This window comes from Hemiscyllium ocellatum, chromosome 42, assembly GCF_020745735.1.
Source record: "Hemiscyllium ocellatum isolate sHemOce1 chromosome 42, sHemOce1.pat.X.cur, whole genome shotgun sequence".
NCBI classification, from domain to species: Eukaryota; Metazoa; Chordata; class Chondrichthyes; order Orectolobiformes; family Hemiscylliidae; genus Hemiscyllium; species Hemiscyllium ocellatum.
The window spans coordinates 13,944,307-13,972,201 of record NC_083442.1 but is presented as its reverse complement, the minus strand read 5'-3'; the positions used below and the strand labels follow the sequence as shown (position 1 = coordinate 13,972,201).

At 40.5% G+C, this 27,895-nt stretch overlaps 1 protein-coding gene across 3 annotated transcripts in view; it reads right to left on the bottom strand.

Annotated features, from left to right (window-relative positions):
- The window catches only part of sin3aa (SIN3 transcription regulator family member Aa), a 136,859-nt gene that overhangs the window by 69,447 nt on the left and 39,517 nt on the right, over positions 1-27,895 (bottom strand). For all 3 annotated transcript variants that reach the window (XM_060853567.1, XM_060853566.1, XM_060853568.1), the window contains 4 exons: positions 22,685-22,902; positions 7,932-8,111; positions 4,796-4,902; positions 2,294-2,573 (listed from right to left, as the gene is read on the bottom strand). In XM_060853567.1, the coding sequence (XP_060709550.1) occupies positions 2,294-2,573; positions 4,796-4,902; positions 7,932-8,111; positions 22,685-22,870 (753 nt within the window). In that variant the 5' untranslated portion in view covers positions 22,871-22,902. The remainder of the gene's footprint in view (positions 1-2,293; positions 2,574-4,795; positions 4,903-7,931; positions 8,112-22,684; positions 22,903-27,895) is intronic.

Here is a 27,895-nt window from a genome sequence, read left to right as displayed (position 1 = left end):
AAGTATTTGCCACTAGCAAATATGAGAGTATTCAGGAATGGGGAACCCAAAGCTCATCAAACATTCAGTGCCAAATCTGCCTCACTCTGTCAGACATGGGAGGAGCTGTCAATAGCTGTTCCCACACCATTGCTCTGGCTGAGTATGATATCGAAGACGTAACTTGTATTTTTCTTGACAGCTGGTTTCCTCAGTAACGTTGATATTCCATTAGAATGTACATGTTCTTTTTTGCTTAAAGCAGTTTTACTTAAATGTTGGCTGGCAAACATTTTATGCCAGGTCTTTTTCCAATGTTTTGAATGCTTGTAGCCACATTTGAAAATTCTTAATCCTGTTTTTGATCTGGTCTCAAAATTGGTGAGAGATTGTCAGAGAAAATTCAAATCCAGCTGGCAAACAAGGTACCTTGCGCATAAGAAGATTCCTATCACTATCACTCAGAACATTTGCCAAATACTACGTTCCATTACTAGTAACAAAAAAAATACATACACTTTGCAGGCTGGAGTTCCCCTCTTGGAAAGAGTTCCATAAACATTGTTGAAATGAAAGCTAACATCAATAAATCCAATTAGAATGGTGAACAATATTTAAGTCACAATTTAACAAGAGGCTACTAAATAATGGCCATTATTCCTAGCAAACAATAGTTTGCAAAGTGAGTTCCAAACAAAAGTTTACTACTTACAAATATATTTTAGAGTTGCACACCCAACTTAAATATTGAGAAGGCCGATAGTATTGTTTTCAATTCCTGTTCCAAATTCTGCTTCCTTCATATCTGCTCTATATTCTGCCCTGGCAACTGTCTGCGATTAAACTAAATCGTTTACATCCCTTTGATAAGTTGGAAATAGATATAGTGACCATATAGAAAATGAAGCTTAGAATGTTAACTAAAATGGCTGAAGCACATTGGCTGTATTGCCCGGCATGCCGAGCGAAACAAATTGCTAACACAGCAACTTGTAAGGGTCCCTGCACAAGCTGGATAAACATGTCCGATCCCACAGATCCGAGAATGAAATAGTACATAGCACCAGGTCAAAGGGCAGCCATCAGAGGAGCACTGGTGCCTCACGGTCTAGCTGTAACACAGTAATGAGGGTTGAATGTTTACATTTAAGAGCATCTCTGAGATTTGACTGTTACCTTGAAGAGCAGGAGAAGAATAATGGGGGCTAATGTCTGACTTTAAAGATAGTGTTAATACCTTAACCAGATGGCTGCTGGTGTCTGTGTGTGAGATTTAGAGCATTTTTTGATGTGTAAGCTTACAATTAAGTATACTTTGATTAATATACTTTTCGATAGCCTAATGACACGGGACTCTGTATTGTGTGAGAAGTTATGTATAAATGTAACAACTTTCCCTATCGAGAGTGAGAGAATCCACTCTTTAGTACCCGACGTGGTCTAAGGTGGCTTTTCTCCCAAGCCTTGTTTGTATATTCGTATACTGACAGTCTTGAATAAAAACAGTGCTGTTGAAATGTGTTAATCAAGTGGTGGTTCTCTGTTCTTGGACAGGCGTTCACAAGAAGCCCAGGAGCTCAAGGCTGAGCTTCCACACCTTGTGTCAAAGATTAGATGAGTTTCAGAACACATATCTATGCCATCATAAGCAATATTTATTTCCAACTCCATAACTTTGCCTAAATTCATCCTGCCTCAGTTTATATGCTGCTGGAATACTCATGCATATGAGTTTGCCACCTGTTCACTTGGCCATTTCCACACATTCAAGAACTAATCAAGAACCTATCCATCTCTGTCTTAAGTATACTCAATGTCTTGGCCTCCACAGTCCTCTGTGGCAAAGAGTTCCATAGATGCACCATCCTCAGGCTGAAGGAATTCTAACTCATCTCAGTTCTAAAGAGTTGTCTCTTCACTCTGATGTCTCCTACTGGTGGTAACATCTCCACGTTCAGCCTAGCCACTTCACAGAGTGACAGAGGGCATCTTAGCTTGAGGCACCTCTATTCAACTCTCCAAAACCAATGCTAGCATCAAAGTGAAGATGCTACTCCCAATTCAAAGGATGATCCATGAAGGTAAAGAATAGCAACTGGGGAAGAAAATTCAAAAAGTAAGTTTGGAGTGATACAGAGAGATGGCACAGTGATTTAGTATACGCAGGTTTACACAAAAGATAATGGGACGATGAAACCTCTGATCCTGCCAGTTGAAAAAAAGAGTTGAAAACCTAACAGCAGTTAAAAGTGACTCAGATTACACAATTCTCAGAATGTTAGGAAATTTGTCATGTCAATTTACGTATGCTCACCTTTGGAATTTTGGCAGGTGGTGGTTGTGGTGCTGGCTGTGCTGGAGCAGGGGCAGCATGTTGCTGGGGTTGCTGCTGATGTTGTTGCTGGGGCTGCGGCTGGGCAGCATGCTGGGGTGTGATTTGATGGACTTGCCCTGGTGTCGTCACATTCACTAAGTCATTTGTCTGCACCTCAATTTTGTAGCCTGGAGGAAGGAAGGTGTTGAAGCCCATGATGAGGTCAGGATGCCCTTTGAAGAGTTGGGAAACTCGGCTGATCACTCCAGGGGTATCAATGCTGCAACATTTTAAAAGGAGAGGATTAAAATTCAAAACCCTGAGGAATTCATCCGCTTCAACTTATCTAATCAATCCATTGCATTTATTATCTGCACGTCTTCATTAAGCCTGAAATATTTCCACTAATGTTGCTCGTTAATAAGGTGGTCATCATTCCTACGAACTTTACACAGTTGCATTCACAGCTCTAGTTGCTGGACTTTTCTCTGTACAAAATTGGCTGTGGTGGTTAGAACTTACAAATATTACAGTACAGAAAGAATAATGCAAGTACCAGCCCTTTGAAAGGGTTATTCAATTAGTCCTCCGTTCCTGATCTTGTAGACTCCAAGAATGTTTATATAACAAAATTAACTGAATTTGAAAGTTAAATTAGTTGGTACATATTTTTGATTTATTAGGTGTTCATTTTTTTTTCTTCAGTTCAATTAAGTTTTTCATTTACTTAAGTTATCGCTAACTTAAAGTTTCCTTCACTTTATTACCATATTGTTGAGCCGATAGAATTCAGGATAAGGCAGGATAGACATGCTGGGGTGACACATTCCTGATCTGGAATTCGGTGGCCCATGGAGGACTCCCATCAGTGGCAAAGGCCAACCCTGCAGTCACATACACCCCCACCCCACCCCACACACAGTCCTTACAAAAAGGCAGGTGGCAGGTCGAGAGTATGATAAGAGATTAAGGGTGTATGCTGCAGTGAATTTTATAAAGGCATGAACCAGGGCAAATACACTTGGTAGGATTTTCTCTTTATCTAAATATGAAGCTGGAATAAAAACAGGATTGTTCCATTTGGGGAGAGTTGGATTGTCCTCAGCAATAATATTCTTTTCAGCTCAAAACATAAGGAGACACACAGGTAAGTTTTAAAACAAAAAAATGGGGCAGAAATTCTGAAGCCTGCCACAATCTTCCAGACTCAACCATATGGCCGCCATTTTTTAAAGGTTTCAGCAGTTCAAGAAGGTAGCATATCATGAACTTCTCAGGGCAATTTAGGATTTGCAGTGCAAGTTGGTCCAGCCAGCAGCATGCATGAACAAATTTAAAAAAACAAAAAGTCAACACAGTTGTGTTAAAGTCATATTTGACTGAAAAAATTGAACTTTTCTGAAGAATTACCAGAATGCAGTTTATATCAAGAATGCAGTGAAAGTTGTTCATATGGATTTTAAAAAACATTTGACAATGTTTCAAAAGCCAACAGGCTATACAAGTTAACAAAATTAAGACTCATAGAATTGGAGAGTCAGTATTAGCATGGATTTTAAAAATGATAAATATCAGGCAAGGCAGATGTAAGCAGTGCTAGAGAAATTCAGCAGATCTGGCAATGTCTATTGAGAGAGAAATACAATGCATGTTTCAAAGTTATTATGATCCTTTCAGTTCAACTTGTATAGCCTATTGGCTTTTGAAATATTGTTAAATGCTTTCTTAAAATCCATATAGATAACATTAACTGCATTTTTGACATAAATCTTCTCTGGTAATTCTTCAGAAAAGTTTAATTTGTTCAGTCAAATATGAATTTAACACATCTATTGACTTTCTTCGTTTTTAAAAATTTGTTCATGCTGGCTGGACCAACTTGCACTACAAATCCTAAATTGCTCTGAAATGTTCATGATATGCTTCTTGAACTGCTGAAACCTTTTAAAAATGGCGGCCATATGTTTGAGTCTGGAAGATCATGGCAGGCTTCAGAATGTCTGCCCCAAAGTTTAAAAAAAATTACCTGTGTGTCTCCTTATGTTTTGAGCTGAAAGAATATTATTGCTGAGGACAATCCAACCCTCCCCAAGTGGAAGAAGCCCTGCTTTTATTCCAGCTTCATATTTAATCTCAGAAAAAGAGAACACCCTACCAAGTGCATTTGCCCTGGTTCATGCCTTTATAGAATTCATTGCAGCATAAACGCTTCTTGAACTGAAGGGTGTATCAAACCTGCTATCTGTGGGAGTGGTGAAACAATCAATCAATTATTGTTAAAACAGTTAAGGGAAATAAAACTGTAAAGTTACAAGCATAGATTGCTCTAAAGATTGCAAGCATAGATTCAGCAGGTTGAATGTCTCCTCTGTGCTGTAACACCTCTATAGGATTCTTGCATTCATCGAACATAGTGGTCAGAATTCTTCTCAAAAGCAAATGTTCAGATTACACACTCATCAATCTGAAACAAGCAAGGAAAAGGAATCTTCACGCACATACCTCTGAGACTTGAATTCCTTCATAATGTCGAGAAAGTCATTGTAAACCTGAGGTTGGTTTCCAAACTGTAACTTCACCTGGTCAAGATAGGACAAAGCATCTTCGACCTGCCAAAAGAGAAAGCAAATGGAGTCACAGTTTGATGATACTACATACATAATCATTTTTTTTGGACAATAATTTAAAACAGAAGCGTGAACGGGTGATTGGCGATATTACCCTTGGAGAGCAATGTATTCAAAATCATAATGAAAAGTGAACATTCATACAGGGCAAGGCTGAATGGAGTCAGTTAGCTCAGTTGGCAAGATGGGTATAGTGTGATGCAACATGGCACCAACAATACGGGCTCAATCCCAATGCCAAATGTGGTAATTCATGGAAGGTCACCTCCTTGCCTTGCCTCATTAAAGTACCACTCAAACTGTCGAATTAGAACCAGAATTACTAATTACCATCCAGGGCATTGAAAGAAATACAGTATGCTGCATTGTTTTTAATGTCAAATGTATACTCTATATTAGCAATGACACTCAAACTTTTGGGCAGCACACTATGGCAGAATAACACCATCACATGGCAAGTGATACAACAGCTGTTCTAACATTGCACAACACTATTATACAATGTGATCAGGAATAGCAATACCAGTGTGGCATTAAGCAACATTTCAACTATCAATAAAAGATTAAATCTTAAAGCATTGTACTGGAACTCTCCCCCTGATGGCATTGTGGGTTTATCTACAACAAGTGCAGTTTAAGAAAACAGCTCACCATCAACTTAAGGGGAACTAAGGGTGGGCAATAAATGCTCACGAAAAATTCAAGAATGTAGCTCACACCAACCCTCAGGGGAACTAGGAATGCGTTGTAAATGATGGCCCAGCCAGCACTGCTCACAACTCAAGAATGAATTTTAAAATGCTATTTCTGCACCACAAATGCTACACAACATCAGAAAGGTATACTGGAGACTCAGAAACAAATACTGGTATTGGCACTCGTTACTATAAGTGGGTTTTTGCCCTCTCTCTCATGGGGCACCTGCATCGTTGGCTGGCCAGCATTTACAGCCCATCCCTAGTTGCTCTTGAAGAGGTGGTGGTGAGTTGTCTTCTTGAACTGCTGCAGTTCATGTTCTATAGAAAGACCCACAATGCTGTTCAGGTGGAAAGCGACAGTGAAGGAATGGTGATATATTTCCAAGTCAGAATAGTGAGTGGCTTGGAGGGGAACTTGCAGGAGATGGTCTTCCCACATATTTGCTGCCCTTATCCTTCCAGATTGAAGTGGCTGTGGGTTTGAAAGGTACTGTCTAAGGATCCTTGGTTAATTTCTGCAGTGCCTCTTGTAAATGGTACATAGTGCTGTTATGGAATGTTTGTGGTGGAGGGAATACTTGTGGATGTAGTACCAATCAAGCAGGTTGCCTTGTCCTGGATAGTGTCAAGCTCCTTGAGTGTTGTTGAAGATACATCCATCCAGGTAATTGAGGAGTATCGCATCATACTTCCTGATTTGTGTCTTGTAGATAGTGGACAGATGCTGGGGAGTCAGAATACATGACAGATTGTGCTACAACGGATTATGTTGTAATGATGGTGGAGTGCAACAGATATCTCATCATGCAATGTCTGATTACATTTTCATAGGATCACTTTCTAATAGGTCTGCTTTACCAGATAATGGTTTCATACTGCTCCCACATTCCTCTAATTAAACTTGATGGGGAATGTGAAGTGTGTTACGGAGGGTGTGAAACAAAGAACAATGGGTGAAAGAAGAAAGTGTAAAAGAGATAAAAGAAAAAAAGCAAGAGGTTAAAGAAAACCTCAATTCTTAGATCACCCCGTTACTTTATAATAAATGAATCACTTTGCAAGGCGAAACCCTTGTATAATGTAGGCTAAAATCAAACTGATAAAGCACAAACAAAATTGATGGAGATTCTGTGCCAATTTAAAATCTACAAAAACAGCACGAGCAATAAACTCAAAAATAAGCAGATTCTGCAAATTACACACACCGGAACAAATTCCACACAAGTAATCCTCACACAAAAGCAAGTATCAGAAAAATAAGATGAGTTCCCCCAGTTACTTCCTTTTAAATTGCTTACATCAACCTTAACAAAAAAACAGTAATTTCATCATATAAACGCAGAGAATGACAAGTCCTGGTACAATATAAGGTTGACATACCATGGGCATAGCCATAAATTCTAGGACCAATTAATGTAACAAGTCCCAGAATAATGCAGGATATTATATTGAGGATGCAATATTGTAAATATAACAATATCAGTATTACATTTAAAAGAACATTACAGCATGCAATGATACAAAAGCCAACAGTTCTACAAGTTACGAGTTCAAAAGTAATTAGCCATCATGATAGTAACTTAGAGTAGAACAAAAACAGAATTAATCAGCACCTATAAACTCCATCAATATATTATCACAAAGTTAGAATTTCATATAATGTTAGCAAATTTTTTCTCTTCATTCGTATGGTTCAAATCATCACCTGAATTCTTTGACAGAATCTAATGGCAGAAACAAAGGCCATTCAGCCCATTTTCCCACTCTCTGAGGGAACCTCCATTTCAAATATTTTACACGACTTTTTGAAATACTAATACTTAGTGTCTGATTCCAAGTGTCAATTATCTTCATTTAAAAAAACTCCTAACTTCTTCCTTCATTCGTGAAGTGATGATGTGAAATATTTGTTTTCTAACAATTAACTCATTATATCAAAGACATGTTGTTATGTCCTTCTCACATGCATTAACAATATTGGTATTCAAGACTTTTTGTGAAGGCAGAATAAATTTCCAATTTTTAATGTTAACAATCCTTTTGAATTGCATTAAAAACTCATTAATGTGTCTTTACCCTATTAGCCTGTGACAGGCTGACACAAATGACTCTCTTCACTGAAAGAAACTCCACATGACAGATGAATGCAATTAAGTTTGCTTATTTTTATGGGATGCATCTCCAGATGCAAATTACAGGAGAACAGTTTGTTTGCCTGATTTCAAGTATAAATTTTTAAGATAAATCTACCTTAAACTCTGAAATTATATTATTTTTAAAAATACTACACCTGTTATGATAAGGAGAACTCACCTTTAGCCTCTGGAACTGCTGCTGACCTTGGACCGGAGTGGCTGGTGCTCCTGGAGGATGGGCATGGCTCTGGGGTACCACCTGCTGACCGTGAGGCTGAACTGATGCAGTGTGATGGTGCCCACTGTGTACAGCTGGAGTATGGCTGTGGCTGCCAGAGCTCTGAGGCATAGCTGAAACCTGCAGCAGATAAAGATGGTGACTGATACACTGATACCCAAAGTTAAACACTAACCCTTCACATTCATCTATCGGGAAAATGTCAAACTGCATCTGCTGTGAAAAGGGAACTTAATCAATATTTGAGTGTGTGACTCACATTGTAAATCCTGCCTCCTAATACCTTCTTTTAGTTAATAACGATTGTACCGTATATCCAGCAAAAATATAAGCTTTTGAATTGAAGAATAATTGTAGGAAGTGTGGGAAATATAATAGCAACATTTAAGAGACATTGAAACAGACACATGAACAAACAGGGGATAGAGTAATAGGGATCATGTGCAAGAAGATGGGATTAGTTTTAAATGGTATCATGGTCGACACAGACATGGTGGTGGATATAGGTTTGCTCGCTGAACTGGGAGGTTCGTTTTCAGACGTTTCGTTACCATACTAGATAACATCTTCAGTGAGCCTCTGAAAGAAGCACTGGTGGTTTCCTAGGGCTGGTGACATCATTTCCTATGGTAATGTCATTTCCTGTTCTTTTTCTCCAGATGTTACAGCAAATGACATCACCAAACCAAGGAAACCCAAACATATAAATAGAAAGCGGGTTACACCACCAGGTCTTCATGGAGGCTCACTGATGATGTTACCTCGTACGGTGACGAAACATCTTAAAACAAACTTTCCAGCTCAGTGTGCTAACTTATATCCAGAACCTCAACTTGAGGTACAAATCTTCTCAAAACTCGCTCACAGACATGGTGAGCTGAAGGGCCTGTTCCTGTGTTGTACTGTTCTATATAAATGGAGGTAGGAGGAGGATGCAAAAGCAGGAAGGAGACTCCACCTCTATTTTATTTCCTGTAACAAGTTCCCACAAAAGGCTAACAGCATTATTTTGAGACAGCTTCCTCTGCCTCACCATGAGCAATATTAACAGGAGACCTACTAGTGTACTAAAACATTTCCTAATCATCACAATTCAGAAATCTCACACCAATTGACGTGAATTTCCATGCCACAATCTGAAATAGGAGACATTTACAATGTATAGAAAACCTTTCCAGGAATACAAGATACTGAGCACGCATTTTCAGGTTAATCAAACTATCAATAAAAATGAAGTCAGTGTACTTGTCGGTAAAATCTGAGGGTCCATTGTCAAGGATGAGAATGCAGAGTACTTGGAACTGTGTGGTAAAATAAGTCTGAGTCAGCACGACTTTGTCAAGGGAGAACATGCGGAAGTAATGAGCAAGTTAGAGAAAAGACAGCCGGTGGTTTTGACCTACCTGGGTTTCCAGAAGGTCTGTGATAAGGTGCTGTACAGGAGACTGCTCAATACAATAAGAGGCCATGGTGTTAGGGGCAAGGTACTGCCACGGATAGAGGGTTTGCTGACTGATAGAAGGCAGAGAGTGGGGGATAAAGAGGTCTTTTTTCAAGATGGCAGCTGGTGACTAGTGGAGATCGGCAAGGATCAGTTTTGGGACCACAACTATTCAGGACAACAAAGTAATTAAGGGCAGTGCTATTCAGTTTGCAGATGACATAAAGGTAGATGAATGGGCAGTTAGTTTTGAGGAGGTGGAAAGTTGCAGAAGGACTTGAAAGGCTAGGAGAGTGGACACAGAAATGACATATGGAATACAATGAGAGAAAATGAGGGGTTATGCATTTTGATAGGAAGAATAGAGATGGCAGACTATTTTCTAAATGGAGAAAGGCTTTGTAAATCGAAAGCACAAAGGGACTTCAGAGTCCCAGTTCATGAGAGTGTTAAGGTTATCATGCAGGTGCACTTGGCAGTTAGGAAGGCAAATGAGATGTTAGCATTCATTGTGAGAGGGCTACAATGTAGAATAGGGATGGACTACTGAGGTTACACAAGGCTTTGGTCTGATTGCATTTGAAGTATTGATCACCTATCTAATAAAGAATGTAATGGCTTGGAGGGTTTCCAGAGGCTGTTTACATGGATGATCCCTGGGATGAAAGACTAGTCATATAGAAGTGGTCGAGGACTCTAGGTCTATACTTGGAATTTACAAGGATGGGGGTGGGGGAATCTCATTGAAATATACAAAATACAGACAGGCCTGGATGGAGTGGACACGGATAAAATATTTTCACCAGGAGGAAAGACTAGGGTTTGAGGGTGTAGCCTCAAAGTGAAGGGACAACCCTTTAGCACCGAAATGAGGAGAAATTTCTTCAGCCACGAGGTTGTGAATCTGTGGAATTCATTGCCACAGAAGGCTGTGGAGGCTAAATTATTGAGTGTATTTAAGACAGAGACAGGCAGTTTCTTGGTTAGAAAGGGAATTAAAGATTCTATAGAGAGGGCAGGGGAAAGGGATTGAGAAACATGTGAGCCACGATCAATGGCAGAGCAGACTTGATGGACTAAATGCCCAATTCTGCTCTTGTTGAACGTTAAGGGGTTACTTTGCTCTGACGACCTTCAAGAAATTGGATGCCCCCGGGGGTAGAGTGTATGTTTCTATATCACAGGTACAACGTAAAAAAAAACTTACATTGCCATCTTCTATAATTCAGAGTAAATTTACATTATCATCTACTATTCAGAATCAATAAGAACACTGAAATTCTGATTACTCCCTAGTTAAAAAAAACAATTCACACCAGATCTTGCCATTAGGAGATGATTTACATTACGTTGTTTCTGGAGATAATCATGTCACTGCATTGTGTCTTCAGTGGCATGTGACTGTGGGGGAGTGGCTGGAGTTGTCTTATGTGCATTACTGACTGTGATGTAAAAATTTTGTATAAAGGAAGAACTGGTTCCTTTGTTCAAAGGAATCCCTCAAAGCCAGAAGCTCTTCGATCAAGCTCCACCTCATGAGTTGATGACAAAAGGAGTTGTGTCAAAATGCAATTAAACAGGTTGACCATCAACAAGGAAAGTTTTCCAATATGCCAATGATAGGGAGTTGAGAGTCAGAGAGAGTTTCTTAGTGAGGAGAAAGTGAGGACTGCAGATGCTGGAGACCAGAGTTGAAACTTGTGGTGCTGGAAAAGCGCAGCAGGTCAGTCAGCATCCGAGGAGCAGGAAAATCGACATTTTGGGCATTAGCCCTTCTTCAGGAATGAATGGATTTCTTAGTCAGTCAGTATGATATGATAGCTGTAGTGTAACAGCATCTTCTCATATTAAAAAATTCCACAAGCAGGTTCATTCAATGAACAAGGATCATCCTCATTTCGAAGGACTACTAAAGAGAAATGCTGCTTTTGCTGTTACTTTAATGCATCTCTGCTTTGGAAAACTTCACAATTCTGCTTAAGCAGAATGCATACGACTCGCAATTTAACCTTCTGTACCTTCAAGTATTCTACTATCACCTACTGCTTCCCACATGAAAGATTCACAAAGCTAACTTGCTCATAGGCCAATGTGAAGCAGTTGCAGAGAGATCCAGAGTAACTTAGCTTTTGATTTCACAGGCCAAAAAATGAAGTGTTTGGGCACTGCTTATGGCTCTTCTTTCACCCTGAACCTAGAAAGTCACCACGCTCCACTGATCTACAACATTTCTTTCTGGGTTGAAAGGTGGGGAGAAAGTATCAGCCCCATCACAAAGATAAGAACGTTCAATATAAAAATCAACATTGCAAAATAACTTGCAAGAACTGTAACAAACACTACATTGGACAAACAGGCAGAAAACTAACCAACAGGATACATGAACATCAACAAAAAGACATGACCCACTCTCACTGGTATCCTTACACATGGATGAGGAAGGACACCACTTTGACTGGGACAACACATCCATCCTAGGACAAGTCAAACAGATGCATGCACAATAATTCCAACCGGAACTCTATCAACAAACACGTTGACTTGGATCCCATTTACCACCCCCTGAGAAAAAGAACAGGAAATGACATCACCATAGGAAATTATGTCACCAACCCAAGAAAACCCAAACATATAAATAGAAAGCCGGCTACACCACCAGTACTTCATTCAGAGGCTCAATGAAGACATTACCGAGAGTGGTGATGAAACGTCTGAAAACGAACCTTCCAGCTTAGGGAGCAAACCTACACCCAAAAATCAAATTTTAGGTGGCAGTGGGTGTAGTCTTAGTATGCATTCTGCAACCCCTTTGACTAGTACAACTCAAGCCTGACAAAATACAGGTTTATTCAGATGGAATATGGCTTCTGAACCAAAACTTAGCTTGCAGACTTGTTTTTAAATAAGTGGAAACATTGTTTTAAAATGCTCTTCTTAGGCAAGATCAGCATTGTGAAAGGCAACTGCAAGTCACCTTTGACTGGATCACCTAACTAGGAAAGCCACGATGTCAAGGTGCCAGTGCTGGACTGGGGTGGACAAAGTTAAAAATCTCACAACACCAAGTTATAGCCCAACAGGTGTATTTGGAGGTACCAGCTTTCAGAGCACTGCTGCTTCATCAGGTAACTAGTTTCAGCGCATTTGCAAGAAGCAGAGGAAAATATGTATTCAGTGATTAGATTACTTACAGTGTGGAAACAGGCCCTTCAGCCCAACAAGTCCACACCGACCCGCCGAAGCACAACCCACCCATACCCCTATATTTACCCCTTTACCTAACACTAAGGGCAATTTATCCTGGCCAAATCACCTAACCTGCACATCTTTGGACTGTGGGAGGAAACCAGAGCACCCGGAGGAAACCCACACAGACACGGGGAGAATGTGCAAACTCCACACAGTCAGTCGCCTGAGTCGGGAATTGAACCCGGGTCTCCGGCGCTGTGAGGCAGCAGTGCTAACCACTGTGCCACCGTGCCGCCCACATTCGTATTCATAAAGTTAATAGCCCATTCTAGAAATTGAGAAGTAGGAACTGTACTTTTCAAGTCTGATCTGCCATCACATAAGATCACAGTTGACCTTCTGTATCAACTCTAACTTTCCTTACTATTCCATACTGCTGAATTATCTCAGTCACAAAAACTCTTGATCTCTCTCTCAATTACCAAAGATCCACACCTTCTTCAATAAAGATCTACAATCCTAGGAATGAAAACATTTTTCCTCATCTCAGTCTTAAATAGCTAGCCACTTACTCCGACAGTGAAAGTACTGCAGATGTTGGAAGTCTGAAATAAAAATGCAATGTCCTGCAACTTCTCAGTAAGTCTGGCGACATTGTGGAGAGAAAAGCAGGGTTTATGTTATGGTTCAAATGGGGCTATTCTTTAGAACTGTAGGGTGGCTGAAATATGATAGGGTTCATGCTGTCAAAAGTGGTGCACTGGAGGAAGCGCAAAAGGGAATAGAGAAGACGTTGAGCGAGAGATTAAATGCCAGCAGTGCAAAGATGTCCTGGAACAAATGGCAAAGGAAGTAGTAATTGTTCTAGTGAAGAAACAAAGTATCCAGTGAGCGTAAATGCCAGAACGATTAACGGTTCTGTCTGAAAAGGAAAAAAATAAATAAAATTTAAACTGGCAATGGAAAATATAAGAATTAAAAATAAAAGACAGGGTCCAATTTCAAAAATTATTGGATTTAATAAATGTTGTAAATAACCCAACTAGGGATTTAGCTTCAGTGCAACGGTATAGCAGAACAAGGATAGAGATGTGAGTGCGAGAGCAAGATGCTGAATTAAAATATTTGGAAGCTTGGAACCACACTTAAATATTGAGTAGAGAGATATTCCACAATGGCGCCACCCATCTACACTTGGCTTCCTTAATATAGAGGAGTCGCACTATTAGAGGTGAATATAGTAGACTAAATTGAAAGTAAATTACTATTTCACCTGAAAGGAACATTTAAAGTCTTGGACAGTGAGGAGAGAAAAGAAATAATTGGGTAAGTGTTACATCTCCCACAAACCATTGAAAGGGATAATGTGTTTGGGGTGAAAATGGTTCCTTTGGAACACTGACAGAGGGGAAAATGTGTTTGGTGATTGCATTGTACCGGATGCAAAAATGGTGAAAGATGATTGTTGAATGTGGAGGCTGACAGGGTGGAAAAGAGATGGAAAAACTAGGAGAATGGAATTAAATCTTTAATAGGTGCAGGGTGTAAGGTAGTTGAGTAGTGTAGTTTGTAGCTGTGCAAGTCAGTGGGCTTGTAATATGTATCAGTAGACGGCCAATCCCCAGAAATGAAGACAGCCAAGTTGAAGGGAAGGGGAATGAAAGGAGATGGAACATTGACTCTTATTTGGTGCACTGACCCCCATGTTCTAAATTGCCAGAAAAGTCAAAAACGTTTTTCCCAGTATTTACCCAAACTAGCCCTTTCATTTTATATGTTTCTGTCAGATCACCTCTCATTATGCTCATCTCCATACCTAGTCTACTTAAACTTTCTTCATAAGACAACCTACCATCCCAAAAATCTTTGTTGTATTCCCTTGAGGGGATGTGTATTCTTCCTTAGGGAATGAGTCCAAAGCAGCACATTGTATTCTCGGTGTAACCTCTTCAGAGTCCTATTGTGGTATGAATTCTTTGCTTTATTCCAATCTCCTTGTAACAAAGGCTGATGTACAATTTACCTTTGTAATGATTCTTGTACAAGCATAACGAGATTCCTTTGAATGTGCACATTTCCCAGTCTCAGCATCTGAAAATGTATTCTGCTTTTCTATTTCTCATATTGATGTGATAATGTCAAACTTCATTATCATATTTTTGATGCAAATACGAGTCTAATTCAAGAACAGAATTCCATGCCATTCAATTTTAAATATTCCTTCTCACCACCCAAGCTTCAAGACAGTGACAGGTAATTAAATCCTGTCACTGTGGTATGGGAGGGAGTAAGCAGCCGCTATGCAATTCTCCTCTTAGAGTCAATTTTCCAACCTGAAAATCTGCAAACTAATGCTATCAAAGAGGTTCAATATCAACAGCCTATCTGAGCGGACCCGAGCTCCTTCCAACAGTACCTTGGGCAGAAAGGTGGACATAGTCACCCTGTAGGAAACGCACCACACAGATCTTTCCAGCTGATGAGCCCATATTGCTGAGTACAAACTCACAATAAGAAGGGTTGATAAGACATACAGGATAGCCACCTAGATCCAGGAAAGCCTCACCGAAACCACATGACACCTAAAATTAGATGACATCTATTTAAGCCCCAGAGTAGAAAAGCTGACCTTGACAAGCCTCTACAGCCATCAAACGATGTGGTCCAATATTATCTACCTGCAGAACCTCCAACCAGTCAAACTGGTAAGTTCAAAAGCTAGCAGCAACAACACTGTAAGACGGGCGGCACAGTGGCACAGTGGTTAGCACTGCTGCCTCACAGCGCCTGGAGACCCGGGTTCAATTCCCGACTCAGGCGACTGACTGTGTGGAGTTTGCACGTTCTCCCCGTGTCTGCGTGGGTTTCCTCCGGGTGCTCCGGTTTCCTCCCACAGTCCAAAGATGTGCGGGTCAGGTGAATTGGCCATTCTAAATTGCCCATAGTGGTAAGGGGTAAGGGGTAAATGTAGGGGTATGGGTGGGTTGCGCTTCGGCGGGTCGGTGTGGACTTGTTGGGCCGAAGGGCCTGTTTCCACACTGTAAGTAATCTAATCTAAAAAAAGACAGCAGTGGGCATAGGGTTAGAGTGAGAGGGGAAAGATATAAAAAGGGACCTAAGGGACAACGTTTTCATGCAGAGGGTTGTACGTGTATGGAATGAGCTTCCAGAGGAAGTAGTGGAGGCTGGTACAATTGCAACATTGAAAAGGCATTTGGATGGGTATATGAATAGGAAGGGTTTGCAGGGATATGGGCCGGGTGCTGTCAGGTGGGACTAGATTGAGTTGGGACATCTGGTTGGCATGGACGGGTTGGACCGAAGGGTCTGCTTCTGTGCTGTACATCTCTATAACCTCTGTACATGGCCTAAACAAATGTATGATGCAAAGCAGCCTTTCACATTTTATTCCGCCAACTACTTACCTGATCTTTGCTTCATGATCCATGAAAGCAAAAATCAGGAGCACGTCAGTAGTCAGTCAAGTGCTGTCATGCTGCCCCAGTATGAACCTCGCCAACAACTCATTAGAAATTGGGCTCAGCAGTAAAATCTATAAAATCAAATTAAAATCATGCAGAAATCTGCAAAAGGCAGTCAGGATGCCTACTGCAGATACTATCACTTACCAGATCTCACCCCTCCCCAAAATCTACCACCTTGCAGTTTTTGTGGATATGTTTGCCATATCGGGAAGTTGGTTTACAGATGTTTTGTCCCCTTTCTAGATGACACTGTCAGTGCAGTGGAGCCTCCTGTGAAGCACTGTTTTACTGTGTCAGTTGGAATTTATTTGGTTTCGTTCCCACTGGTTCCAGTTACTGGTTCTGGTTGCTCGTTGCAGTGGTCGGTATATCCGGTCTAGGTCAATGTGTTTATTGATGGAGTCAGCTAGTGTCATGCTTCTAGAAACAGCTGGTCATGGCATTTAGTGGCTAGTTGATGTTCATGGTAGATGATCTACACCTCTTTACTCAACACCTCATGCTGGCAACCACCAAATCCAGTTCTTGGGTCTCCAGAAAAAAAATGCCTTGCCTGAAGATCCTGGAAAGTGAATTACTCCAAGAGGAATGTGGGGAAAATTAAGACACTGATGTGGCAATAATACTCTTCACATCCCTTTCCTGAATGATGCCAGATGGCAGGAACCAAAGTTGCTTGACTTCATGTAGTTAAGCCAAAAAGCATGACATATGCCATCCAGTCTGGGAGCAACCAAGTGATAACCATGCAACACCCTGACAGTAACCAGGTCAGACAAAACAGCAAGGACTGATGGGATTTACCTAGAATCCTTGCAGAACATCAGATCACAAGGAAGGAAGCAAAGCCACACAAAATCATGAGGGGACATGGATAAGCAAGGAAGTCCAAAGCTAGACGGCATAGGTTTAAGGTGAGAGGGAAAAGATTTAAAACGAATCTGAGGGGCAACTTTATGACATACAAAATGCTGTGTACATAGAACGATCTGCCAGAGGAAATGGTAGAAGCAAGTACAATTACAACATTTAAAAGACATTTGTACAGGTACATGGATAGGAAAATTTTAGAGGCATATGGACCAAATGCAGGCAAATGGGACTAGTTCAGTTTAGGAAACCTGGTCAGCATGGACAAGTTGGGCTGCAGGGTCTGTTTCCGTGCTGTATGACTCTATGAGAGCGAACGAAGCACTTCCACTGCCACAGGACATCAAATAAAATTCCATGCACACAGTTGGAATCACATTGTCCCTACTGAAACAGAATCCAACCCCCAGTAACTAATGACAGCCCTAACTCTCAACCCTACACCTCCTGGTTAACTGCATGCTTCACCAACTGTAAACTAATTATGGACACAAGTGGTAAGTCGCAGGTTTAAACACTGTGCAGAAAATCAGGATAATCCTCAAGTGTTTGAGGACAACCCAGGAAAATATGGCCTTTTGTTCCATAAGTGAAATAAGAGGTCAAATTGTGACTGTAGCTATCCAAGTGAGACCATCACCCAGAGAGTGAACTTGTGGCCTGAATGATCCATGCTTGGTGGCATCACAACCAATTACAATATCTCAGATGAAGCTGATCAATGGACTGTTCGTTTCAACTGAACTATAACTGCTTTGCCAATTATACAAATACAAGAAGTGCTGAAATGGATTGGGTTGCTATTACCACATATCCTGTTCCATTAAGAGGCAGGGTTCCGGATAGCATGGTGGCTCAGTGGTTAGCACTGCTGCCTCACAACACCAGGGATCCAGGTTCGATTCCACCCTTGGGCGACTGTCTGCGTGGAGTCTGCAAGTTCTACCAGTGTCTGCGTGGGTTTCTTCTCACAGTTAAAGACATGTACATTAGGTGGATTGGCCATGCTAAATTGTCCATAGTATCCTGGGATGTGCTGGTTAGGTGGATTAGTCATCTAGGGGAAATCTAGGGAAATCCATACGGTAGGGGGTTGGGTGTGGGTGGGATGCTCTTCGGAGAGTCAGCGTGGACTCCATGGGCCAAATTGGCCTGCTTCCACACTGTAAGGATTCTATGAACAGTAACAGTTTGTGTATTTTTGTGAAGCGAATATTAAATTTGCAGGTAATGAATCTAACATTGAAAAGTGGCAAATTGAGTATGCTGAATGTCTGTCTGTGAACTTAATCTTTTCTACTCTTTCATGAGGCTACCACACAATTCTTGATGAGTTCTCTAAGCAAGTATTTGCATTGTAGCCTGTATTGTAAAATTGCAATATTCACTGAGTGACTACTAACCACCTAGATTTTGACAGCAGACAGTAAGTAAAAGCAGCCATGTTGTTGGCTAAGTTGAAGTACTGCAGAAAAACTAGCACAGTCTTACATCTTAGGAAGATAGACAAACAGTGCTTTAATTTTGCTTGGTTCCACATCCCTAGATATGCTCAGGAACAGGTGGATAAGGAAAGACTTCACACACACAATGTCCCAGAAGTTTTGCTCATCAGATGCTACTACTGGCCCTAGGGCATTAACACTGAATTGATTTTTGAGTCATTTCCTATTAAATTCGCTTTTATGAATGAATGATTCAAAGGAGCTGTAATATTAACCTTTCCATTTGCCTATCTTTATCCATACTGGACAGAAGTCCTGACAAAAGCAAATAACTTTTTGGTACCTAGTTTTATGTTTTAAAAGGGCTGACAGCAACATACCAGCTAAATGATTCTTTAGTCTAACAATGGAGACATCCAAAAGGCAGCACAATATACAAAGCCCTTTTTCTGTTTGATTTGAATGCATTTTCCCATATTCAGGTAGACCATATACTCAGCCAGCCTACAACTTGTCTCTTTTGGGGTTCTTAGGCTGCAAGGAGGATGATGGGTAGAACATTAGCCAATGAAATAGATATTTTCTAATCAATCTGGTCAGACATATTATGGTACAGCTCTGGAGCAGATGTAATTTGAACCAGGCCCCTCGCTCAGAGATAGGGAGACTACCTCAGTGCCACAAGAGCACTCATTGATTTTAACCAGCTTCCAGCTGTACTACTGATGACAGTAAAATATTATGCAGGGCATGCCAATAGTCATTAGTGTGATACAGCAATGATGCGATTGTAGTGTGAAAGCACCTTCAGCCAACTTCAAATTCATTCATTTTAGACAGGACATGCAAGGGGCATGGGTTAAGCAGAAAAGAACAGCCCCTCAGCTCCAATTTGTTAATGGAGGAAGACTGCTTCGACATGACTTTGATAAACATAAACTGTTGTTTGGGCTAACATGTGCCATAATTGCAGACAGTATTTTGCAATTTCGTGTTACCAACCCACATACCCAGCCACCTGTCATTAGCAGGTTGCTAAATGCCCTGGAGGAATATTTGGTTTTTGAACTCTGAAAACAGGAGTACACCTGCAAATTCACTGCATGTATAAAGAGATGCAACATTTCTCCACTGTAGAAACACACATTACTTGTTTTCATCCCATGAATACAGATTTCTTTCTACGACTGGTGCGAAAGCAAATGTTGACGCATCCAGGCAGAGATAGTTTGCCCATTCTTTAGGGTATAAGTGATGTGTGATGGATGAAAACATAAAGGATAACATAACTCATGACTCAGCGTGCATTAGAGTGCTAAGTATTCAGTGATAGTTTACAAAATGACGTAAGCAAACACACAACTTCTAATCTACAAACTAGATCAAGAACTGAGCAAACCACCACCTGCTCCCAAAGTGCTATGGGTCAGTTCAATTGCCTAACAGCACAACTATTGTTACTTGTGCTATTGAATCACAGAGTCATAGAGTTGTGCAGCATGGAAACAGACCCTTTAGTCCAACTCATCCTTGATGAGATATTGATTAGATTCCCTAGAATGTGAAAACAGGCCCTTTGGCCCAACCAGTCCATACTGACTCTCCAAAGAGTAACCCACCCAGACCCACTTCCCTCTGACTAACGCAACTAAACTATGGACAATTTACCGTGGCCAATTCACCTGACCTGCACATCTTTGGACTGTGGGAGGAAACCGGAGCACGCGGAGGAAACCCACGCAGACACGGGGAGAACATGCAAACTCCACACAGACAGTCCCCGAGGCTGGAATTGAACCTGGGACCCTGGTGCTACTAAATGAACCTAGTCCCATTAACCAGCATTTGGCCGATATCCCTTTAAACCCTTCCTACTCATCCAGATGCATTTTAAATGTTGTTATTGTACCAGCCTCCACCACCTCCTCTGGCAACTTCTGCATCAAAAAGTTGTCACTTGGGTCCTTTTTGAACTTCACCCCTCTCACTTTAAATCAATGCCCTCGAGTTTTGGACTTGAATATTCACCATATCCATGCTCCTTGTGATTTTACAAACTTCTATAAAGGTTCCCCTCTCAGCCTGACACTCCAGAGAAAATGGCCCCAGCCTATTCAGCCTCAATGACAATGAATAAAAGAAAACCTTTGGAAAAAAGCTATCATTCAAAATGTATAAACTTATGATAAAGTTTATGATTTCATAAAATACATAAATACTTTTATGTTTCCAATTCCAGATACCACATTTTCGGAAGTTTGTGAAGGCATTGGAGAGGACAGGGAAAAGATTCACAAGAATCATTCCAGTGAAGAAGAACTACAGCTGCATGGATAAATTGGAAAAGTTGAGACTGCTCTCTTTAAAGAACAGCAACAGGATCATGGTGCAAAATAGTGAGAAGTCTAGATAGAGTAGAAAGATATAAATTGGGAAAAGGTGGAGGAATAGAAAAGGTGTGTTGCACTTGCAGAGAGCTGGTACAACTGAAGGATCAAATGGCTTCCTTTTGTATGCAACTTTTCACGTGTTGACTATGATTCTAAAGCAGGTGTCTGCATTAACCTGGTCCTCTTCAGCACAATCTCATACAAGGAACTACATATCAAAGAAAACCCCAAAAGAACTCCCACGTATCACGCTCAATGATCTCCCCATCAGATTCCAACTATTAATTTACATTCAGATAAAATAAGAGCCAAAAGTAAAATTCCTCGACACCTATGGAAATGGCCACCAACTGAAGTACTTATCGACCACATGTACAATATTTGCACACCCCAATATCAAAATTAAAGTCTCAATTCAGAAGTATCTTTTAGAAATACCTTTAAAGGTTAGAGCCTGCTTTTTAAACACAATGATACAGAACAGAAGGTGGCTATTAAGTGCATCATGCCTGCAGCAGCTTTTTGAAAGAGCTGTCCAATTAACATCATATACCCCTTTTGGAAGCTACTGGCTGCTAGTCTTAATTCAGCATTGAAGCAAAGGCAATCATTGCTGATCCCATAGAAAGTTACACTGAAAGCCCTAGTAATCTGCGGTGATAACTTTAGCTCTTTTCTTGTGTGATTGACTGTAGTGTTGCCCAATGAGTTACCTTGCAATAATGTCATCAAGCTAAACAGTCAATCATATCAAAGAATTTTTTTTTTACAGGCAGCTAAACAGGAATCCAAAATCACTAATGAAAATAACTTTCTAAAATTTTCACAGAAAATAGTTTTAAAAAGGGGTGTAACATGTCAGGCTATGCTAAAAAAAAGTCTTAAATCTTAAAAATTAAACTTATTTACAATTTTTGTAAATCATTTAGAAAGCACTGTTTCAGAATCATAATGAAGAAACTTAGTTTTCTACAACTCCTTCATGGCCAAACTAAGGTTGTGTAATGAATACTGCTCAGCTCACCATTAAAAATATTGCTCTGAAGAAGTTAGAACTTTTCATAGAGTTCTTAACAACAATATTAAGAGCTGTAAAAGATAAAAAGACCTCATAAAAAAATGAGCAAGCTGACTCCCTCAACATTTAAGATCCATGCGTTAGTCTGCACTTGCATCGGAACCCTGAACTCATGTTTTGATTCAGAGATGTAATGACAGCAATCTCTAATGGTTTCATAAACTCCCAACCATTATATGCACTTTTGTCGCCTGTTCAGGCAGTACATTCAAGGTCATAACAATTCACTGTGAGAACAAAAGAAAGTCTTCATTTCCACTCCAATTTACTTGCCAAATATTGTATTTTTTTGGTGAATTTACACTTAGAGAATACTTGATATTCAAATTATACCACTTTTACAGCAAAACAATGGGTTTGAAATCAAGAGAAAAGTATCTATTTTCATACTTGCTTTAACGTTATATTATTTCGTGCTGAGAATTAAACATTGAAGAGTTTTTTCTCTCAGATGGTCAATTGTCTGTAGAGCTCTCTTCATTATAGAACAATAGGGGCCATGTCATTGAAAACATTCATGATTGAGTTCAACAGATTTTTTTAATCTTATGCTCTCGTATTAGCCAGTACTTGGACTTCATTCAGTGAGACTAGAACATAAAATGAAATCAGTTTACTTCATGTAGCCATAAACTACAGATGAGCTCTGAACTAATGTGAGCTTGACATAGGCCAGTAGTGAACCACCATCTAAACTTGCCTCCAGTGTCAACAGTTTGTAGACATTCCAAAGACTGAGTCGCAGCACACTTTAAAGACCAGCTTTAAAAATTCCCGACAAAAATAATAAAGTACCTGGTATCCTGGGGCGACTGAGTACTGAATGCCAGCAGTGGGCTGCATATTCTCTGATACTGCTTCGTAGACAGGGGGTGCTGGGGCCAGCACCCGATGCTGGTGTGAAAACGTTTCAGCGCTGCTTGCAATCCGACGCTGTTGAGGCGCATAAACTGTTTCCTGCTCATCCAGTCGGCGCTTCATTATGTGTTCATAGTCAAGGAAGCCCTATAAATCTGGACAGGAAGTGGACCATTAAATACACACAAACAGTGTAGTTGTTTATTCAATTAATTTATTTACTTTACAACACCATGTATTTGTATTGCATCTTTTAAATAGAGACACAATTTGAGGTCCTTCACAGAGGTGTGTCAAAGAAACGCAGTGAAGCCAAAGAACAAAACAACAAAGGGAGGAGAAAACTCTTAGTCAGGTGGACTTTAAGCAGAATCTTAAAAGCAAGAGAAAAGGTACAGCATCACAGAAAAGAAGTAACTGAGCCAACTGTATAGATGTGTTTCCACCTTAGTGATAAAGATGTATGTGAGCTCCTTGTTCGAGGTGAAAATCAAGTGAATGGGGAGAACAGAGTGACTAAAATAAGATGGGGTTAATTTATGAACCTTGAGAAGTTGCTTAGCTAATTCTGGTGATGGAAGGTCAAACTAAGAGACAGCAAGCAAGCCAATTCATATGTGTTCACCCCCTGGATTTCTGACAGGTGAGATGGGGGATACCATCAGGAAAATCAACCAGGATGGGATTGAATAAAGGCTTGTTTAATGAGACCACAAGCATATCAAAGGTAGAGGTGAAGGGGTGGTCAAAAGGAGAAACAGCTGCAGAAGTATTGTGAAAAAAATGGAGGACTGAACAAGTGCAAATTATGTTCAAATACTGAGTTAAAGGGTTCAAAGTACTTTCAACACTTTGTAAAATAAAAAGCCCCCTTTGATTCAGTTGTTAAAAAGCATATCAATTTCTGAGGAGGTTTAAGCACAAAGTCGTATCAACTTTCACAAGTCCTAGAAACCTAAGTTGGCCAGTGGTTACAACATTGTCTTTTTAAAAAACTCCTGGCTGAAAGATCAATCTAACTCAGACAGTGGGTGGGAGGGTGCAGTGTGGGTGACGCTTAAGGGGAACTCCAATATTAACTTATAGTCCTCGCTGCTGTTACACAATCTTCAATCACACAGAAGTGCTCCATACAAGTCATTTTATCAGTCATGTTATTTTCCTAATGACATAAGATGCTGTATAAATGCAGGTTCTCTCAGGAAACTGGAGAAATCTGAGTTCATCCCTTGTGGTTGGAGGGTTCCCAGGCGGAAGATGAGGCGCTCTTCCTCCAACCGTCATGTTGTTATGTCCTCCCCAATATAGAGGAGGCCACATCGGGTGCAGCGGATGCAATAGATGATGTTTGTGGAGGTGCAGGTGAATTTGTGGCGGATATGGAAGGAGAAACGGGCCGCCTACTTGCGGAACGCTTCAGGGAACACCTCTGGGACGCCCGGACCAACCAACCCAACCACCCTGTGGCTCAACACTTTAACTCCCCCTCCCACTCCACCGAGGACATGCAGGTCCTTGGACTCCTCCATCGCCAGAACATAACAACACGACGGTTGGAGGAAGAGCGCCTCATCTTCCGCCTGGGAACCCTCCAACCACAAGGGATGAACTCAGATTTCACCAGTTTCCTCATTTCCCCTCCCCCCACCTTGTCTCAGTCGATTCCCTCGAACTCAGCACCGCCCTCCTAACCTGCAATTTTCTTCCTGACCTCTCCGCCCCCACCCCACTCCGGCCTATCACCCTCACCTTGACCTCCTTCCACCTATCACACCTCCATCACCCCTCCCCTAAGTCCCTCCTCCCTACCTTTTATCTTAGCCTGCTGGACACACTTTCCTCATTCCTGATGAAGGGCTTTTGCCCGAAACATCGAATTTCCTGTTCCTTGGATGCTGCCTGACCTGCTGCGCTTTAACCAGCAACACATTTTTAACCCATTGTAAGGATTCAATTACTCATTTACACTTTACAACAAGGTACTGAAATTCTTTCCTTTTTCCGAATTCTGAACTTTGGTTTCAATGAACCAGTAAAGAAGAACTGTATTGTTAAAAATTCAACACTGCCTGCACAGGTGCAAGAGAATAAACATTAAAGTCTTGTGCAGGCTATACCCTGTTAACTTCTACTTCCTTTCTGACTTCAAGTCCTCAGATGCACATATCCAACTGGGAACTGTCTTGCAACTTTACTGAACTTACATAAACCTTCGACATTAGTCACACATTTGCCTTCTCAAAGATATTTTTGAAAATTACATGAAAATAAAGTTAAGCTCTATAAAATGCAGTTTAACTTAATGATGGACACAAACACCGGACACAGTGCATTAGTGCATTCCCTGCCCACCCCCTGCAGAAGACACAGGTAGATAGATGTTTCACTCAAATGTACTTGTACCACAACTGATGGACCCAGTTAAATTTGAGCCTTTTCTGCTTTGTGAATGCACAAGCTCAACTCTCTCTGTATTCACGTAACAGCTCCCAGGTGTCAAACTTCAAATCTTAACAAAAGTGAAAGATTCTTCTGTTATCAATGACAGAGTAGAGGAGCAAGAATTATCTCTCATGAAGAATCTGTTAACACAACAGATATTTCTCAACACCAGGAATCCACATAAGTGTTATTGAAAGTAAATAAGATACACAAGAGCACCTGTATTATTTTTATATATGCACACAATGAAACCTATAAATTATAAGTATCATGGGTACTGGTATCAGCGGTCTTTGCTTTCCTCTGATCCTAATTTTCAAATCAGTCACTGGATATATAATAAGTTCTTTACACAGCATCCAAAGCAGAGAAAATCACTCTGTCCCTGGGTATGAACCAAACTAGAATCAATCTCACGCATATAGCAGTTTCTCAGCCATGATGCATCCTAGATAAAGAGTTCACCATTCCATAAAATCTGAATCTTTCAGAAAAACCAGTGCTGACTCGCACTGATTGGTGTAAATACATGTGATATCATTGTAAAGGCAAAACTGCAAGGGAAAGCAGTAGAGGTTCCAATTCAGGGAAAGCTACAGATGCAATAGCTTTACAATGGGTGGCATACTATATTTAAAATTAACAGTTCTTGATACACTGCAGGCTGTCCACAAGTGGGAATGTGACAGTGTCAATGAGTTCCATACTTGACACCATGGAAGTATTAGGGTCTCTCAGTGTTTCTTTGCTGCAAGTGTTTTGTTTAGGATATTGCCCTTTATAACATGGTCTTTTTTCAGCTAAACTAGCCACTTCTTTTGAACACTGCTAGAGCCCACATAATGATATTGGTCACTGAAACTGAAAATGGGAGGTTTACAGGCAACTGAAAAGACATGACCACAAGGGGACCTGCCCTGAGGTAGATTACTACAGAACACATGTAAACTATCTGCACTGAAGTATGGTTAATAATGAAGGTCAGACACAGAACACCTGTGGCCCTTTATTAGACGTTTTGGCAATGTTAGAGGGAAAGAAGTTTGATCCAAGACCTAACATGTAAACAAACCTCTCATAATTGCACTCACTGCAGGAAGAAGCAATAAAATGAAATAAGTCATGCCAAAGAACACAATCAGTCGAGAGTAATCACCATGACAAAAATATTGAGAAACTGCAATCTTGTCTTTATGGAGAGCACTGGGATGAAAACATGTACTTCAGAATGAGAAAGCAAAATTTATGAACTTTGCAAAACTAGCAAGGCATCTTATACATGAGCGACAGCACTCAACAACAAAAATCTATATTGTCATGAGGAAAAATTAAAAAGACCCAAAAGTGCTTCAAAGAGCATGATTAAACTAAACATAACATCGAGTCTCATAAGGAGAAGGTAGGCTAAATGAAAAAAAGTTTGGTCAAAAAGGTAGGTTTTAAGTGTGCCTTAAAGCAAGAAATTGAGGAAGAGATGGACAGTCATATGGGGAGTGAATTCCAGAGCTTGTGGTCTCAGGAACTGAAGACACAGCCACAGATGGACCAATGGGTTGTGGAATGGCAGATGGAGAGTTTAATTTAGATAAATTGCTACATTTTGGAAAAGCAAATCTTAGCAGGACTTATACATTTAATGGTAAGTTCCTCGGGAGTATTGCTGAACAAAGCGATTTTGGAGTGCAGGTTCATAGCTCCTTGAAAGTAGAGTCTCAGGTAGATAGGATAGTGAAGGTGGTGTTCGGTACACTTTCCTTTATTGGTCAGAGTATTGAGTACAGGAGTTGGGAGGTCATGTTGCGGCTGTACAGGACACTGGTTAAATCACTGTTGGAATACTGCGTGCAATTCTGGTCTCCTTGCTATCAGAATTTTGTTGTGAAATTTGAAAGGGTTCAAAAAAGATTTACAAGGACGTTGCCAGGGTTGGAGGATTTAAGCTACTGGGAGATGTTGAATAGGCTAGGGCTGTTTTCCCTGGAGTGTCAAGGCTGAGGGAGTGACCTTATAGAGGTTATAAAATCATGAAGGGCATGGATAGGGTAAATAGACAAAGTCTTTTCCCTGGGGTGGGGGAGTCCATAACTAGAGGGCATCGGTTTAGGGTGAGAGGGAAAAGATATAAAAGAGATTTAAGGAGCAACTTTTTCACTCAGAGGGTGGTACATGTATGGAATGAGCTGCCAGAGGAAGTGGTGGCGGCTGGTACAATTGCAACATTTAAAAAGTGTTGTACATCTCTATGACATGAGGGTACTGTTTAAATCAGGGATGCTCAGGAATCCAGGAGTTAGATAAGTGTTGATATTTGAGACGTTTGTAGATCTAAACAAAATTATAGAGCTAGAGAGGAGCAAGGCCATGAAGCAATTTGAAAACCAAAGTTAAGAATTTTAATTTCAAGGTAGCGCTTGATCAGGTGTTAATGTAAGTCTTCAAGCACAGCAATGATAGATGAACAGGACTTGACATTAATCACGACCTGGGAAAGGGAATTTTGTGTGATTTCAAGTTTACAAATGATAGAATGTGATAAAGGCATGGATAATTATTTCAATAGTTGAGCAGAGGCAGAGGCAATGTCTGACAATGTCAGAGAGATGAAATTAGATGGCCTCAGCATTAGCAAGGATGAATTGGAAGGTCATCCTGGTGTCAAATATGACACCAAAACTGTGAAAGAATAGTTTAGTCTCAGAGTGTTGC